The sequence below is a fragment of the Chionomys nivalis genome, chromosome 1 (genome assembly GCF_950005125.1).
Source record: "Chionomys nivalis chromosome 1, mChiNiv1.1, whole genome shotgun sequence".
Classification (NCBI taxonomy): domain Eukaryota; kingdom Metazoa; phylum Chordata; class Mammalia; order Rodentia; family Cricetidae; genus Chionomys; species Chionomys nivalis.
This window is the reverse complement of record NC_080086.1, coordinates 55,225,891-55,242,208: the sequence shown is the minus strand read 5'-3', so window position 1 is coordinate 55,242,208 and position 16,318 is coordinate 55,225,891. Positions and strand designations below refer to the sequence as shown.

Sequence of the window (16,318 nt, the reverse complement as noted above, 5' to 3'; positions counted from 1 at the left end):
ATCCCAAAAAGATGCCCAACTCAAACACAGAATGACAGAGAGGCTTCATGGAGCACTATCTAATAAGGGAATGTGCGCACTAACGAACCAGAGGAGAGAACAATGACTATAAAGATCCAGAGGTATTGGGAAGCTTGCCGGTAGGTTTCAAACGGCAAGAATAAAGTCTACCAATATAGAACAGTTAGGCTTTTAGATGTAGAAATGGATGGAGGTCGTGGCCCATGCCTTTAATACCAGCACTCAGGAGGCAGGGACAAAATGTCTGTGATCTCAGGGCCAGCCTGAGCTATACAGGGAGCTCTAGATCAGCCTGAGCTACATAGTAAGACTAACCGTTGCTGGTTTTTCCTTTACTCAAGCTCCATGTTAGAATGCCAAAATGTTGTTGGTTGTTTTTTAGACTCTACTTTTTTGCCTTTATTCTTTAGCTCTTTTGGAAGCCATACATGTAGCTCCCCCTAACCCCAAAAATTACACATGGAAGCTTATTCTTAATTATAAACGCCTGGCCTTTTCTTGGCTTCTTTGTTGCTAAAATTTCTTAACTTACATTATCCCATCTACCTTTTGTCTCTGGGCTTTTTCCTTTGTCTACTTCTGTAAACCTTTCTTTACTTCTTTATCATTGGCTGGCTGTGTAGCTGTGTGGCTGGCTCCTGATGTCCTCCTCTCCTTGTTCTCTTGCTCCTCCTTCCCCTTGTTTCTCTTTCTATTTATACTCCCTGCCTGCCAGCCCCACCTATCCTTTCTCCTGCCTCACTATTGGCTGTTCAGCTCCTTATTAGACCATCAGGTGTTTTAGACAGGCAAAGTAATGCAGCTTCACAGAGTTAAACAAATGCATCCTTAAAAAAAACAACACATCTTTACATTATTAAGCAAATGTTCTGCAGCATAAACAAATGTAACACACTTTAAAATAATATTCCACAACTAATTATATGTGTATACATATATAATATAGAGAGAGAGAGAATAATCAAAAACAATTTTTATTTATTTTTAAAATGTGAAGAACTAAACTTTTAAATATTTATTATTCATTTATGTGTACATGTGTATTGCCATGTGTGGTTGGGTGCCCACATAGGCCAAAAGAAAGCAGCTTGAGTTGGAGGTACAGGCAGATATGAAATCCTCCTGATGAGTGTGCAGAAATCTGAACTTGTGGCCTCTAAGAGCAGCAAATGTCTTACATGCAGAGCCATTCCTCCAGCCCTGAAGTACTACATTATAACGTGTAATACTCAAATCAGAAAGGTCAAATATAGGGGTGCACACCTATGGGCCTAGAACTGGGGAAGTAGAGGCAGGGGGATCAAGAGTTCAGGGCAAGTCTTTGCTACATATTAAGATGTTAACCAAAAGAGGATGGATATTAAGGACTACTGCTATTTCTCACATCATCAACCAAATCTGTTCTTCGGTCATTTGGGAGCTCTATGTTCAGAAAGTACTAAAGAAAGTTTGCAGAAAGCATCACATACATGTACACCTCATTTTTAACACATTTACATAGAGTGCCATTCCCTGCCCCTCCCTAAACCCCACCTTCGATTTTGCCACAAAGCCACTCTGAGTTTATCCATTTATGATTAGTTCCTTCTGTCATATTCCCACGAACTCTCACTAGTAGTTAGATTGTCTCTGCAGGTTAATTATATGCACTGATAAAGCAGAAAATACCATATAGTCGCTACCTTTCATCCCCGAAGTCAATTACAAACCTCTTCTTCAGCTTCCACCTAAAACCCACCGGTTTGGGTTATGCATTTACCAATGGCTCTTATACATGACCATCACTGTCCACCATGTCGCCTGCTGCCATGTCACTGCCCACCACGCCACATCTCTCCTGTCCTGACTGCACCCTGGTCAGAACATCACTACCTGGCAAGCCTTGCCCACTGCTCTCCCTGCTTCTGCTCTGGCTCCTCACAGGCTGGTTGGAACACAACCAAGTAGGTCTGAAATGTTAGCTCTCTGCTCAAATTAGTGCAAGGCTTCTACAAGTGCAAATTTATCACTATTCCCAGAAGAGTCTGTCTGAACTTTTCACTTTTGCTGCTATAACAAATGACCGGAAGCTGTATGGCTTAAAACTGCACTAAAACTCACAATGGGTAAAGGTCAGAAGTTAGGCACAAAGTGGGGGAATATTTTGCTTGACAATCTGTATAGGCTAAATCAAGCTACGAGCTAGGACTTTAATTCTCATTTGGGATTCACAGTCCTCTTTCCAGCTCACAAGTACTGAAAGTATTGTGTTCCTTCGACTGTGGGACTGAGGTCTCCATGTGCTGAAGTCAGCATGGCACACTGCACTCTACCCTGGGGACTGAGGTCTCCATGTCCTGAAGTCAGCGTGGCACACCGTATTCAACTCTAGGGACTGAGGTCTCCAAGTCCTGAAATCAGCGTGGCATACCACACTCTACTCTGGGGACTGAGATCTCCACGTGCAGCGGGGCACACCACACTCTCCTCTGGGGACTGAGGTCTCCACATCCTGAAGTCAGCGTGGCACACCACACTCTACTCTGGGGACTGAGGTCTCCACGTCCTGAAGTCAGCGTGGCACACCACACTCTACTCTGGGGACTGAGGTCTCCACGTCCTGAAGTCAGCGTGGCACACCACACTCTACTCTGGGGACTGAGATCTCCACGTGCTGAATTCAGCGGGGCACATCACACTCTACTCTGGGGACTGAGGTCTCCACGTCCTGAAGTCAGCATGGCACACCACACTCTACTCTGGCTCTCCTCCTTTACGATTTCTACATGTCCCTGAATTCCTCATCTGCTCCTGAAATCACACTGGCTCCCCTTAGTTAGTCCAGGGTAATCTTCCAACCTCAAGGTCAACCGATTAGTAACCTCTGCAAAGTTACATCTATATCAAAACTACATCTGCAAAGTTCTTTTGAATACACAATAGTACATATTCACAGGTGTAATACCAGCAACAAAAGTCTTGAGAGCGAAATTTTGCCTATCACAATACCCAAAAGAAATAAAAGTATATCCTGCATAACAACTCAGGACTGAAAAGATAGCACGGCACTTAAGAGCATGTACTGTTCTTCCAGACAGTAGTTCAATTCCCAGCACCCACCTAGGGCAGCTGCCTATAACTCCAGAACAAAGGGATCTGACACCCTCTTCTGCCTAAGAGGGCAACTGTACACACATACACAAACTGAAACACAAAAACACACAATTTAAAAAATAATGTTAGAGTAATTTTTCTTTTATAAATCTCAAACATTTACCTTCATAGCAGGATTAATCATAAACACTGAAAATTCAGAAAAACATAAATATCCACCAAATGGGAGATGGATAAAAATGTACTCTGTCAATACAACCATATGCCATTCAACAACATAAAGAACTGACTGATACATTCAACAACATGAACCTCAGCAGCATCACATTAGGAGAAAGATCCAGACACAGGGCCACAGGTTTTACGACACTGAGCAAAAGCCTGGCCCACGTAATAAGCAGCACACAGTACACTGCCCCATTTGTAAGGTAGAAGCATAAAGACAGATCTGAGTCAGTTACAAGACCCTGTCTCAAAAAGCAGGAGTGGAAAGAAGAAAAAAAAAAAATGAGGAACGGGGGGAGGGCACGGAGAGTGGAGAAGGAAAGACACACCAATAAGGACAGAAAGCACATCGTAGTAGTCTGGGACAGGGTGATAGCAAAATTAGCAGTAAGCAGTCATGAGGGATTTTCGTGGGAAGTACACTGCTCTAAAACAGGACAATGGTGAGGATGAAATAACTTGGCATTTATTGCAGGTCACAGAAATGTACATCGGATGGGGGTAAGTTTGTGACATACAAACATAACTAGCTTCTTCAAATTAGAAAACAAATATGTCTGAAAATGTTTTCCCTTTTCACGTTAACTTATGGCCTATATATTCGCACTGAGTGCACACAAAGCCCTACCCAATTTCTGTTCCCCAGGCCCCAACCTAACTTCACTCCACCCTCTTGCCCAGTAGCCTATTCCTGCTATAATGACCTAAATGTCACCTGACTACACAAGGCACATGCCCGCCTGGAGCCTTCCAATAGATCCCTTAGCATTAGGCTCACACTACTGGGAGCTGGCTCTCTCTTGAGCTAGCTCTGATCTAACCTGGCCTTGCCCATGGAAGAGATAAGATCAAAGCAGCCAACACTCCTCTCAGTTCCTTTTTCTCCACTATGGAGAAAAAGAATGATTAACAAAAAATGGTCACATGGTAAAAGGATCCAAGCTGATAATATCTAGAGATCAGACAAGGGGCATTTGTCAGAACAAGAATACTCCATCATTTGTCTGCAGCTGCTAGCAGGTGACAAGAAGCTGAGGAAGTCTAAGAACTAAGTGCACAACCACCATATGAAATGCCTTCTCCCTGGGGTCGCTCCTACCACCACAAGCACCGCCTTATTAGAGAGAGAGAGAGAGAGAGAGAGAGAGAGAGAGAGAGAGAGAGAGAGAGAGAGCAACAACAGGAAGGAGACTCCAAGCCACACTCTCAAGAACTATCCCATCTTGAGGTGCAGTGGCAAACAAGTCAATTTGATGTCTGTCATTTCAAGCCTGAAGTCTTTCTAGTCGTGGATCTGTAAAAATTCAAGGCAAGATCTGGAAATGAGACATTTTTAACTGAGGAAATCCTCTTCAAAACTTAGATTTTCACCAGCGACCCTCCAGCAAAATGCCCTATTATCAGCTTCCTACAGACCTCTGGAGAGTCACCCTGAGTCATGATTGCGGAAGCAATCCTCCCCAGGGCCACTTCCCTGGCTGTGCCGCCCTCCGTGAAGGGTGAGTCACGTCTTTTGTCCTGTGCCTGGAACCTGGGGATGTTTATGAAAAGTTGTTGTAAGTAGTAGTCATAATTCTTCTCCTCATGGATCTTTTTTATTTGAGAAATGAGTATCTCATCACGTACAAACGTCACATCACTTCCAGCCCCACCGTCGCCTGGGAATTGTCTCTCTGCCGCTTCACCAGAACAGTGTGTCATGGACACCCTCCGGAGAACACCGTTTTGGATGGCCACCAACCATGTGGAAATGTTTCAATAGCTCGTCAGTGTCTTCCCTTGCCCTCTTAGATCCGCAGCAGAGGCTCCCACAGTAAGGGGAAAACCCACAAATCCATTTAACATGAACATTCTGGGATAGGAAGAATTCATAAGGGAATGAAGACCTAATGAAAGGAGTTGGCCTACGTGTTTTTAATGCTAGGGTTTTTATTGTCTTGTTTTCTTGTCGTTGTTTGAGACAGGGTCTCACTGTGTATCCCTGGGCTAGTTCAGAGCTCTCTGTTGTAGACCAGACTGGACTCAGACTTGTAGAGAGCCTCTGGCTTCCGCCTCCTAAGTGCTAGGATTAAAGGCATGCCCCAGCCTCTTATTTTTATTAAAGACAATAAAACAGATTTTAAAAATAAAAAAAAAACTATACCAACTTCAACCAATCCTTACCTAAATTAGAAAAAATTAGCATATATTATCATAACAACAGAAGGAGCTAAATAAATTGCAATGGGTTACCAAAAGAAACTTATGATTTCTATTTCTTAAGCCAGTTTTTGTTTGTTGTTTTTTTTTTCTATAAAGAAGAAAAAACATTCTTCTTGCTTGTAATTCTCGATGACTTCCACAGAGGTTTAAGCTACTGAACCAAATCTCCCAGCCGATATCCACAGGACAGAAGCAAGAACACCACTACCAAGACCCGGAAACCACGGAAAGGCACTGGATACTCAATAAACTCTAAAGCCTACATGTAACAGAATTCTCTTTCTGCAATGACATATTTGAAAGGGAAGACAAGGAGAAGGTAAAGAGGGCTAGTCTGGTTCAGATAGCTACAGACAAGAGACCCAGCCTCAAATAAAGTAAAAGGCAAAAACTAACACCCAAGATTGTCTTCTGACTTCCATGCACACAGACACATGTGTGCTCATACTTATACACATGAACACACACACACAAGAAAAAAGAAAAGAAGGGAGAAGGGAAAGGGAAGAAGGGAGGGAGGGGGAAAGAAGGGGGCTGAAGAGGGGGGAAGAGAAAAGAAAGAACAGGAATGGGAGAGAGATTAATGAGATTTATTGATTTTGAGCAATTGGAAATAAGCAAGTTTTGCAGTAAAAGTCAATACACCAATTCAATCCTCAGGCAGCCAATTAAAATGCTGTTCTCAATGTCTGGGGTGCTCCTGATCCCGTGGGAAGCCTCTTTAAGACATTAAGGGTGTCTATGGATTCTCCTGTTTTTATATGCTCCATTGGTTGAGCCTCTCAAATGTTCGACATTCTAGAACATACTCTGGCTATTTTAGTTTTGTCTGATAGATGGGGAAGAAGCTCAGACAGGCTTAGGTTCAAATGCAAAATCTGACATTAACTAGTTTCAAAGACATAATTAACTTGACAAGGTGGTGGGAACAGGATTTGATCCAAGGCAGCCTGACTCCCAGATCCAGGAGCAGTTATTCCCTCATGGGAGGGGGTTCCCATTTTCTTTGGTCACAGATTTTAAGCACCCCATAACTGTCACCTTGCCAACATAAGCAGTCTCAGCACACTGGAGACAATAATTAAACGTGTTTCTAATTTATTAAGTCTTGACCTCTGAAAAGTCACAATCAGCAAGCGCCTTCCAATAAAACATACAGAATTCATTCATTCTACTGCTACTCCAGTGAACAAGAAAAGAAAATGCTATAACCCTTATCTTACAGACTGGGGACGCAGCTAGAAATGATGAAGCCTCCTAGTAGCGCCTGGTGACTGAGAGGCAGAGAGAAGTGATGACATTCCACTCTCTTCACTCAGCACGATCACTCATCTTAAGAACATTTAAGTTTCCCAAATGAAAACAGGTAGCGCTATTTCCAACCATCTGATCTACCTGGAGAGAAACAAGGCCAAGCTGCCTTGCAAGGAACACAGGAATAAATAAAGTATTAAGACATGAGTAAGGGCCTATCATAGCGAATTCCCACAGTGTATCTGCAGTCAGCATAATAACATGGCATTTCTTTCTGTTCTGCATTCTGCCTGCGTAATTCAGTGGAGCCTTAAAAGTGAAAAATGAATGTGAAGAAAGGCTGACATCTCTTCCAAGTGTGAGGAGATGCCAGGAGGACCCTTGGAAAGTGCAGTGACAGCTGGACTGGAGGAGGAGAGAGTTTGAGAGGAGTTCCATGCTTATTTGGTATGCTTAACTTTTGTATTAAAAAGGCAAGCAAAAACTAGCATGGTGGCACAGGCCTGCAGTCCCAGCTACTAGGGAGGCTAAAGTAGGAATATCACAAGTTCAAGATTTATATGGCTCCCATAGTCATTTTGAGAACAACATAGACAACTTAGTAAGTCCCTATGTCAATAGACAGACAGATAAACAGGTAGATAACAAAAACCAAGGAGAGAAAGACAACAGAAAAAAAACATGAAGTGATTTAAAAAAAATTAAGTAAATTACTTCTTACTTATATACCTAATATTACTAAATCTGGCCCAAAACAAAAGGAATGACTTTCAAAGGTGTCACTAATGCATACACTTCAGTATCCTGCCTTGGAAGCACCTTTGTCCATTTAAAATAGGAAAGAAAAAAAAAAGGATGGATGGGAGGGGTATGTTTGCTTGTTTTTGTTTTTTTTAAGATATTGTCCCATTCAGCCAAGCCTCAACACACTTGATATATAGCCAATGCTGGCCATGAACCCCAGCTCTCCCTATGTCCAACTCCTAATTACAGGGATTATAGGTGGTGTTGGGCATCCAACTCAGGCCTTTGCAAACTAGGCAAGTACTCTACCCACACCACCACATGCTGAGACAGGATCTTAAGGCATGCAGGCTAGCCCCAAAGCTGCTTAAGAAAGACAACCATGCATTCCCCTGCTTCCATCTCCCAAGGACAAGGAGCACAGCAAAGCACCACTACTCCCAGTTTAAAATATAAACTCTGAGATTAAGGGGGATACAAATCAGAAAAAAAGAAGTCAAACACCAGTCAGTGGTGGCACAGGCCTCTAATCCCAGCACTTGGGAAGCAGAGGAAGGTAGGTCTCTGTGAGTTTGAGGCCAGCTTGATCTACAAGAGCTAGTTCCAGGACAGGCACCAAAGCTACCAAGAAACCTTGTCTCAAAAAACCGAGAAAGGAGGAGGAGGAGGAGGAGGAGGAAGAGAAGGAGAAGGAGGAAGAGGAGAAGGGGAAGGAGGAGGAGGAGTCAAACTCACACTACTTGTTGATGATATGAAAGTTTGCATAAGTGACCCCAAAAGTTCTACCATGGAATTTCTACAACTCATAAACACCTTCAATAATGTAGTAGGACAAAAGAAAAACTGAAAAGGAAAAACAGTAGCTGTCCTTTACACAGATGATAAATGTGGGGAAAAAGAAAACAGAGAAACATCATCCGTCACAATAGTCACAAATAGCATGAAACATCTCAGAGTAACTTGAAAACGTACAAGTGGAAGACCTGTATGACAAGAACTTTAAATCTTTGAAGAAAGAAATTAAAGAAGATGCAAGAAAATGGAAAGATCTTTCATGTTCTTGGGTAGGTAGAATTAACATAGTAAAGATGACAATCTTACCAAAAGCAATCTACAGATTCAGCTCAATTATGCCAGTCAAAATCCCAGCAAAATTCTTCACAGACCTCGAAAGAGCAATAATTAACTTCACATTGAAAAGCAAAAAGTCTAGGATAGCCAAAACAATCTTGTACAATAAAAGAACTTCTAGAGACATCACAATCCCTGACTTCAAACATGACTACAAAGCTACAGTACGGAAAAGAACCTGGTATTGGCATAAAAACAGACAGGAGGACCAGTGGAACCAAATCAATGGCCCAGATATCAATCCACACATCTATGAACACCTGAATTTTGACAAAAAAGCAAAAAATATAAAATGGAAAAAAAGAAAGCATATTCAACAGATAGTGCTGGCATAACTGGATATCAACATGTAGAAAAATAAAAATAGATCCATATCTATCACCATGCACAAAACTCAAGCCCAAATAGATCAAAGACCTCAACATAAAGACAGCCACACTAAACCTTATAGAAGAGAAAGTGGGAAGTACACTTGAACGTGTTGGCATAGGAGACCACTTCCTAAATATAACCCCAGCAGCACAGACACTGAGAGAAACAATTAATAAATGGGACCTCCTGAAACTGAAAAGCTTCTGTAAAGTAAAAGTCAACAAGACAAAACAGCAGCCTACAGAATGGAAAAAGAATTTCACCAACCCTACATCAAACAGGGGCTGATCTCCAAAATATACAAAGAACTCAAGAAATTTGTCATCAAAAGAACAAATAATCCAATAAAAAAATGAGGTACAGACCTAAACAGACAACTCTTAACAGAGGACTCTAAAATGGCTGAAAAAAAAATGCTCAACATCCTTAGCCATCAGAGAAATGCAAATCAAAATAACTCTGAGATTCCATCTTACACCTGTAAGAATGGCCAAGATCAAAAACACTGATGACAACTTAAGCTGGAGAGGATGTGGGGTAAAGGGAACACGTCTGCATTGCTGGTGAGAGTACAAACTGGTACAGCCTTTGGATATCAGTGTGGCAATTTCTCAGAAAATTAGGAAACAACCTTCTTCAAGATCCAGCAATACCGGCTCTCTGCTCCTCGCTGTTGTAGAGACAGCCGCTTCTTTTCGTGCAGTGCCAGCCTCATTCCAGAGACACGATGGTGAAGGTCGGAGTGAACGGATTTGGCCGTATTGGACGCCTGGTTACCAGGGCTGCCTTCACTTCTGGCAAAGTGGAGGTTGTTGCCATCAATGACCCTTTCATCGACCTCAACTACATGGTCTACATGTTCCAGTATGACTCCACCCATGGCAAGTTTAAAGGCACAGTTAAGGCTGAGAATGGGAAGCTTGTCATCAACGGGAAGGCCATCACCATCTTCCAGGAACGAGATCCCGCCAACATCAAATGGGGGGATGCTGGCGCCGAGTATGTTGTGGAGTCGACCGGTGTCTTCACCACCATGGAGAAGGCTGGGGCCCACTTGAAGGGTGGGGCCAAAAGGGTCATCATCTCCGCCCCTTCTGCCGATGCCCCCATGTTTGTGATGGGTGTGAACCATGACAAGTATGACAATTCCCTCAAGATTGTCAGCAACGCTTCCTGCACCACCAACTGTTTAGCCCCCTTGGCCAAGGTCATCCATGACAACTTTGGCATCGTGGAAGGACTCATGACCACAGTCCATGCCATCACAGCCACCCAGAAGACTGTGGATGGCCCCTCTGGGAAGCTGTGGCAAGTCGGCCGTGGCGCTGCCCAGAACATCATCCCTGCGTCCACTGGCGCTGCCAAGGCTGTGGGCAAAGTCATCCCAGAGCTGAACGGGAAGCTCACGGGCATGGCCTTCCGTGTTCCTACCCCCAATGTGTCCGTCGTCGATCTGACATGCCGCCTGGAGAAAGCTGCCAAGTATGACGACATCAAGAAGGTGGTGAAGCAGGCATCCGAGGGCCCACTAAAGGGCATCCTGGGCTACACTGAGGACCAGGTTGTCTCCTGTGACTTTAACAGTGACTCCCACTCTTCCACCTTCGATGCTGGGGCTGGCATTGCTCTCAATGACAACTTTGTAAAGCTCATTTCCTGGTACGACAATGAATTTGGCTACAGCAACAGAGTGGTGGACCTCATGGCCTACATGGCCTCCAAGGAGTAAGAAGCCCACCCTGGACCACCCATCCCAGCAAGGACACAGCAAGAGAGAGGCCCTCGGCTGCTGAGCAGTCCCTGTCCTAACTCAACCCTTGACACTGAGCATCTCCCTCACAGTTTCCATCCCAGACCCCCAGAATAGCAGGAGGGGCTTAGGGAGCCCTACTCTCTTGAATACCATCAATAAAGTTCATTGCACCCCTCAAAAAAAAAAAAAAGATCCAGCAATACCACTTTTGGGTATATACCCAAAAGATGTACAATCGTACCACAAGGACATGTGTTATGTTCACAGCAGCATTGTTTGTCATAGCCAGAACCTGGAAACAACTTGAATTCCCCTCAACCAAAGAATGGATAAGGAAAATGTGGTACCTTTACACAATGGAGCACTACACAGCGGAAAGAAAGAAAGAAAGAAAGAAAGAAAGAAAGAAAGAAAGAAAGAAAGAAAGAAAGAAAGAAAGAAAGAAAGAAAGAAAGAAAGAAAGAAAATGACAACTTGAAATCTGCAGGCAAAAGGATAGATCTAGAAAACATCATATTGAGTGAGGTAACCCAGACCCAGAAAGACAAATATCATATGGACTCACTCATAAGTGGCTTTTAGACATAAAGCAAAGAAAATCAGCCTACAATTCACAATCCCAGAGAACCTAGACAGCAACGAGGACGCTAAGAGAGACATACATGGATCTAATCTACATGGGAAGTAGAAAAAGACAAGATCTCCTGAATAAACTGGGAACATGGGGACCATGGGAGAGGGCAGAAGGGGAGGGCGGAGTAAGGGAGGGAAGTAAAGAAAAGTATATAGCTCAATTTAAAAAAAAAAATCCATAAACTCTTAAAGATGCTATCTGTCCTTCGATGGCTAGAAGAACATAAGAGCTTCGCATCACTGTCCAAAAATGGATGCTTCTTACAGTGTTACCAAGAGCAAGAGCTCACTAAAACAAACCTCTTAAAATTAATAAGTTACCTGTCAAACCTTTCAAAACAGATGGTCACTGGGAGACAGCAGATGATGTTATCATTCTGTTCCACACAGCTGTTCAGACCAGGGAAAGGCCATTTCAATTTCCATAACATGCAATACGCTTTGTCTAAGATTTCCAATATGGTGCATAAAAATGAAAATTTCATGCAACCACTTCTGTTACACATCTGGTTATTATTGAGCAAATGCCTTTAATAGTAAAAAAAAAATCATAACAATAAATATAAACCAAAATTGGCCTTTGTGTTTTCTTTTAAGCATCACAACACTCGACGCTCTCTGCTACCCACAAAACGCAAACTGCTGAGCATTCTCTACTGAGGCAGTCTGCTATAGCATTAACACAATTAACAACTTCCTAGTGAATTCCTGCTAGTGGGAAAGGACAGAAGGCTGATATCTGATACTTCAATGTTCCTTCCTGTTACTCGCTTCAAGAAAGTGTTTCAGTAATATGATCAGAAATCTAACACATGAAACAATAAGTCAACACAGCATTAGTGTCACACATCTGAAATGAGATTTTGATTTGTTAGTCTCCAACACATTACTCACATTCCTATAAATCGTGTGAAGGTGAAGGCACGTGGCACCTAAGAACAGTTCTGAAATAACCCACAGCGAGAGTGGCCTCTATTTACGCTCAGCGTGCTCTTGGTCGTATATTTTCAGCAGAAGACTAAAAGCCTGATAGTTAAATACATGGCCAACTCTTTCACGGTACTTGGGAGGAGCACCTATGCGTAGAAACCTTTAAAAGGACCACAAAAGGACTGTCAGAGAGGGAGGACGTACAGTTCAGGAGGATTCATTGAACACTGGTAAAATAATGGAGGCTTGAATAAGCTACTGTTAAGTGATTCTAGCAGGAATGTAACATTCTTCCATTACAAGTGATAAGACTCATTAGAGCAAAACTCACACCCCTTTACAGGATCTAGTGACCTAGACTTCATCTGTCTCTACAACCGGAACTCGTTCTACTACCTGACCAACCACAATCCTAGCTTTCATGACCACCGTCCTGTCCCTTGAGGCCACCAAGCATTCTGTCTTCTTACAAATATGCCAGAGTCACATGTCACCTCATAGGCTCCCTCAGCATTCGCTCTACCCCGCCCTCCCTTCACTATCTCACCACTCTTTTGATTTCCTCATAGCTTTGATATTGCTTTATAACTGTTCACATATTCATTTTCTATCCTTTCTTACGTTAATTTATAGCCCCTCCCAGAACGATGTGGGTTTTCCTTCTGTATACTGTAAATATCCTTTATTACTATTGGTTAATAAAGAAGCCGCTTTGGCCTATGGCAGGACAGAATAACGCCAGTCAGGAAATCCAAAGAGATAGAGAGAGAGAGAAAGCAGGAGGAGTCAAGGACATGTCACGTATACGTCATGTAGCTGACAAAAAAGAGAAATGCTGGAACTTACTGGTAGGCCACAGCCTCATGGTGATATACAAATTAATAGTTAATTTAAGATGGAAGAGCTAGGTAGAAATATACCTACGCTATAGGCTAAGCAGTGTTGTAATTAATATAGTTTCTGTGTGATTATTCAGGCCTGGGCAGCCAGGAACGAAAGAGAGCCATCTACACCAGGATACACTCCAGTACTGGATGGAGAGATGAATCAGTAATTAAGAGCATTAACTGTTCTAAAGGACCCAGGTTTGATTCCTAACATATAGATGGCAACCCATAATTATCTGAAACTCCAGTTCCAAGGGATCCAGTACCATCCTGTGTGCCTTCTGTTCTCTTTGGGCACCAAGCATTCAAGTGGTGCACACATGGACATGCAGGTAAAATACCCATACACATAAATAAATAAATGCAAAATAAAGACTCCCTTCTCAGGAGATTGTAGATTGTGTCAAATTGACAGTTAAAGCTAATTGGAACAATATTCAATTTGTATCTTTGATACCTCACTACTGGCCTCACAATCTGACTCAATTCCACAATGGAGTGAGGAAGCCTAAAGGCTGAGGGGATTGATTATATATGCCCTACCACACACATTCATTTCCTGTTAATATTTTTATCATTATGAAATTTTCCCCGGAAAGACTCATGTGTTTGGTCCCAGTTAATGAATCCAATCACCGACAGGTGTAGGTGGATCATGAAGGCTCTGGCCTAATCAGTTGATATATCCACCGGTATCATCATTTAATGGTATTATTAGGAGATGGTGGCAACTTCCCGAGGTAATCAAGCATGTGTCTTTGGAAGTGATACTATGGGCCCTGACCGCCTTCCTGTCTTTCCCTCTACTTCCTGGCCACGATGAAATAAGGAACTTCACTCTTACAGCCTTTTGCCATGATACTCTGTTCCCATGGCCCAGAAATGACAGAGTCAGCTAGCTTTGGGCTGAAAGTTCTAACACCCTGAGCTAAAGCTAATTTCTCCTCCTTTTAACTTCTCTCCATGAAAAGTCTTCCGCCTCAGGGCTCACGGTGTTGGGCCTAGTCTGCCACTGTAATATGTTAATTAATTACTTTAAGCTCACTACATCTATTTCCTCATTTGCAAAACAAAAGTAATCCCTTTCACGTCATCGGCAGTTATGTGAAAAATATATCAAGCACCATTTGAAAAAATGTCTTTCTCACATATCTCCTAAATTAACTGAGGCCTGGGCAGTGCCCATGGCCCGTCTCTAGGCTTCTGAGTCACACAAGACAAGGCTTTCATTGCACTGTCTTCACAGAGTTCAAATACTTTTGAAACTGTTTCTCCATGGTTCAACGTTTCACATCAAAAATTACTTCACTGCCCATGACTTCAGATGTTAAAAAAAAAAAAATTCTGAGTTTTTTTTTTTTTTATGGTTTGTCTGGTTGTCTACAGTGCATGAATTGAATCCAGGGCATACTACGTGAGTGATATATTCAGTATGAATGTTCTTTAAACAGATAATAATAATAATAAGGAAAGAATTTATAGAAAATATTTGCAACTACAGAGACCTGCCTACTTAAAAAAAAAAAGCCTTCTCTGCTCTTCAGCCATAGAACACAGGCCAATTTTCCAGGAAGCATGCAGAATACACTCAGTGCTGCCTGTTTATTGATCCTTTGTCAGTTTCGGTAGTAAAGAGAACAAGAAGTACCCCCAAGGGGCTGTTTAGCTCTCCCAGTCTGTCTGTCCAGAGCCTTTCTTCCCATCTCAGAGAAAGGATGATCTCAGAGTTTGAATAAATCAAGAACACAGGAACAGAATACAGGAAGCTGAGGCACACAAGGAAGCCAAGGACTTGAGAGAGGAGGGGGCAACAGACAGAAGGCCATCACAGAGAAAACAGACTCTGACACTGCAGAACAAGTGGAAACTGAGTCAGAGTTTATTTTTAACGGACTTGAACTTGAAAAGCAATTGCATTTCAGATTATCAAAAGTTCTTTTCAAGTACTTATCAAGCAGAAGTCAATAATCTAAGTAGATTATTCTAATAAACCATAAAAACTAAGTAACGGAACTGAATCACAGATGACCCTTCAGAGTCAGTGCACCAGGACAGTGACTTCCTGTTCTCCGCATAACTAAATACTCAGGCTTGCAAATCAAGGAAGTGCAGCAGAAAATCTACATCTAAATAATAATAGAAATAAAAACGGAGCATCCGACATCCAGTGAGAACACGATGGAGTCTCCGGTCCTCAACACTGGGTCTAACTGTGCTAAAAGAAGATGTAGGTTCATACAAATAAGACACTCACAGCAAGTCTCCAATGCAAACATCAGTCCAAGTTACTTATGAAGGTGGAAAAACCAGGGCATGGAATTTAAGAAACTTTCCTGAGACCTCAGCCTGGTAAGTAGCAGGACGAATTTCTGCAGAAACCGACCAGTTTTACCAGTTATACCTTCCACGGCTATATGCTTCTCAGTAGCAAGTGCCATGTGCTGCAAAACGCAGCACATGACAGAAATGAAGGTGGTGTGAGTGCAGGCCTAGAACCTGAAATGTCCTAGCGCAGAAGGGAAGGGAACTTACTGCTCAGAACTCAAAAGACAGCTTCATTTCAATCTCTCCTATACTTACTTATAATATACCCACTTTGTTAGTTCCCATTTCAGAAAGAAATCTTAGCTAAAAATGTTATCTTAATTAAGGTTTCTGCTGCAGAGATGAAACATCATTAACAAAAAGCAAGTTGGGGAGAGAAACGTTTATTTCACTTACACTTCCATACCACTGGTAATTACTGAAGGAAGTCAGGACAGGAAGTCAAACAGGGCAGGGATCTGGAACCACGAACTGGTGCAGAAGTCATGGAGGAGTGCTGCTTACTGGCCTGCTCCCTATGGCTCACTTAACCTGATTTCTTATAAAACTCAGAAATGACATTACACACAATAGTTTGGGCCTTCCCCCACCAATCACTAATTGATAAGATGCTTTATAGCTGGATCTTATGGATGCATTATCTCAGCTGAGGTTCCTTCCTTTCACATAATTCTAGCTTGTGTGAAGGTGACATAAGACTAGCCAACACATATACCAAGTGTATTATTTAAGATACCAAGAGTGCTGT

The 16,318-nt window shown here is 42.5% G+C and overlaps 2 protein-coding genes across 2 annotated transcripts in view; one reads left to right on the top strand and one right to left on the bottom strand.

Annotated features, from left to right (window-relative positions):
* Suclg2 (succinate-CoA ligase GDP-forming subunit beta) overlaps window positions 1–16,318 on the bottom strand; it is a 269,009-nt gene that overhangs the window by 173,701 nt on the left and 78,990 nt on the right. The gene's annotated exons all lie outside the window — the stretch shown is intronic.
* LOC130872627 (glyceraldehyde-3-phosphate dehydrogenase-like) lies at window positions 9,725–10,968 on the top strand. The gene has a single exon (XM_057766795.1). It carries the CDS (start codon window positions 9,770–9,772, stop codon window positions 10,769–10,771), a length of 1,002 nt encoding a protein of 333 aa, XP_057622778.1. The 5' UTR covers window positions 9,725–9,769; the 3' UTR covers window positions 10,772–10,968.

Excerpts from the sequence above, each read along its gene's own strand:
- LOC130872627 (XM_057766795.1), top strand. The coding sequence starts at position 9,770 with ATGGTGAAGGTCGGAGTGAACGGATTTGGCCGTATTGGACGCCTGGTT.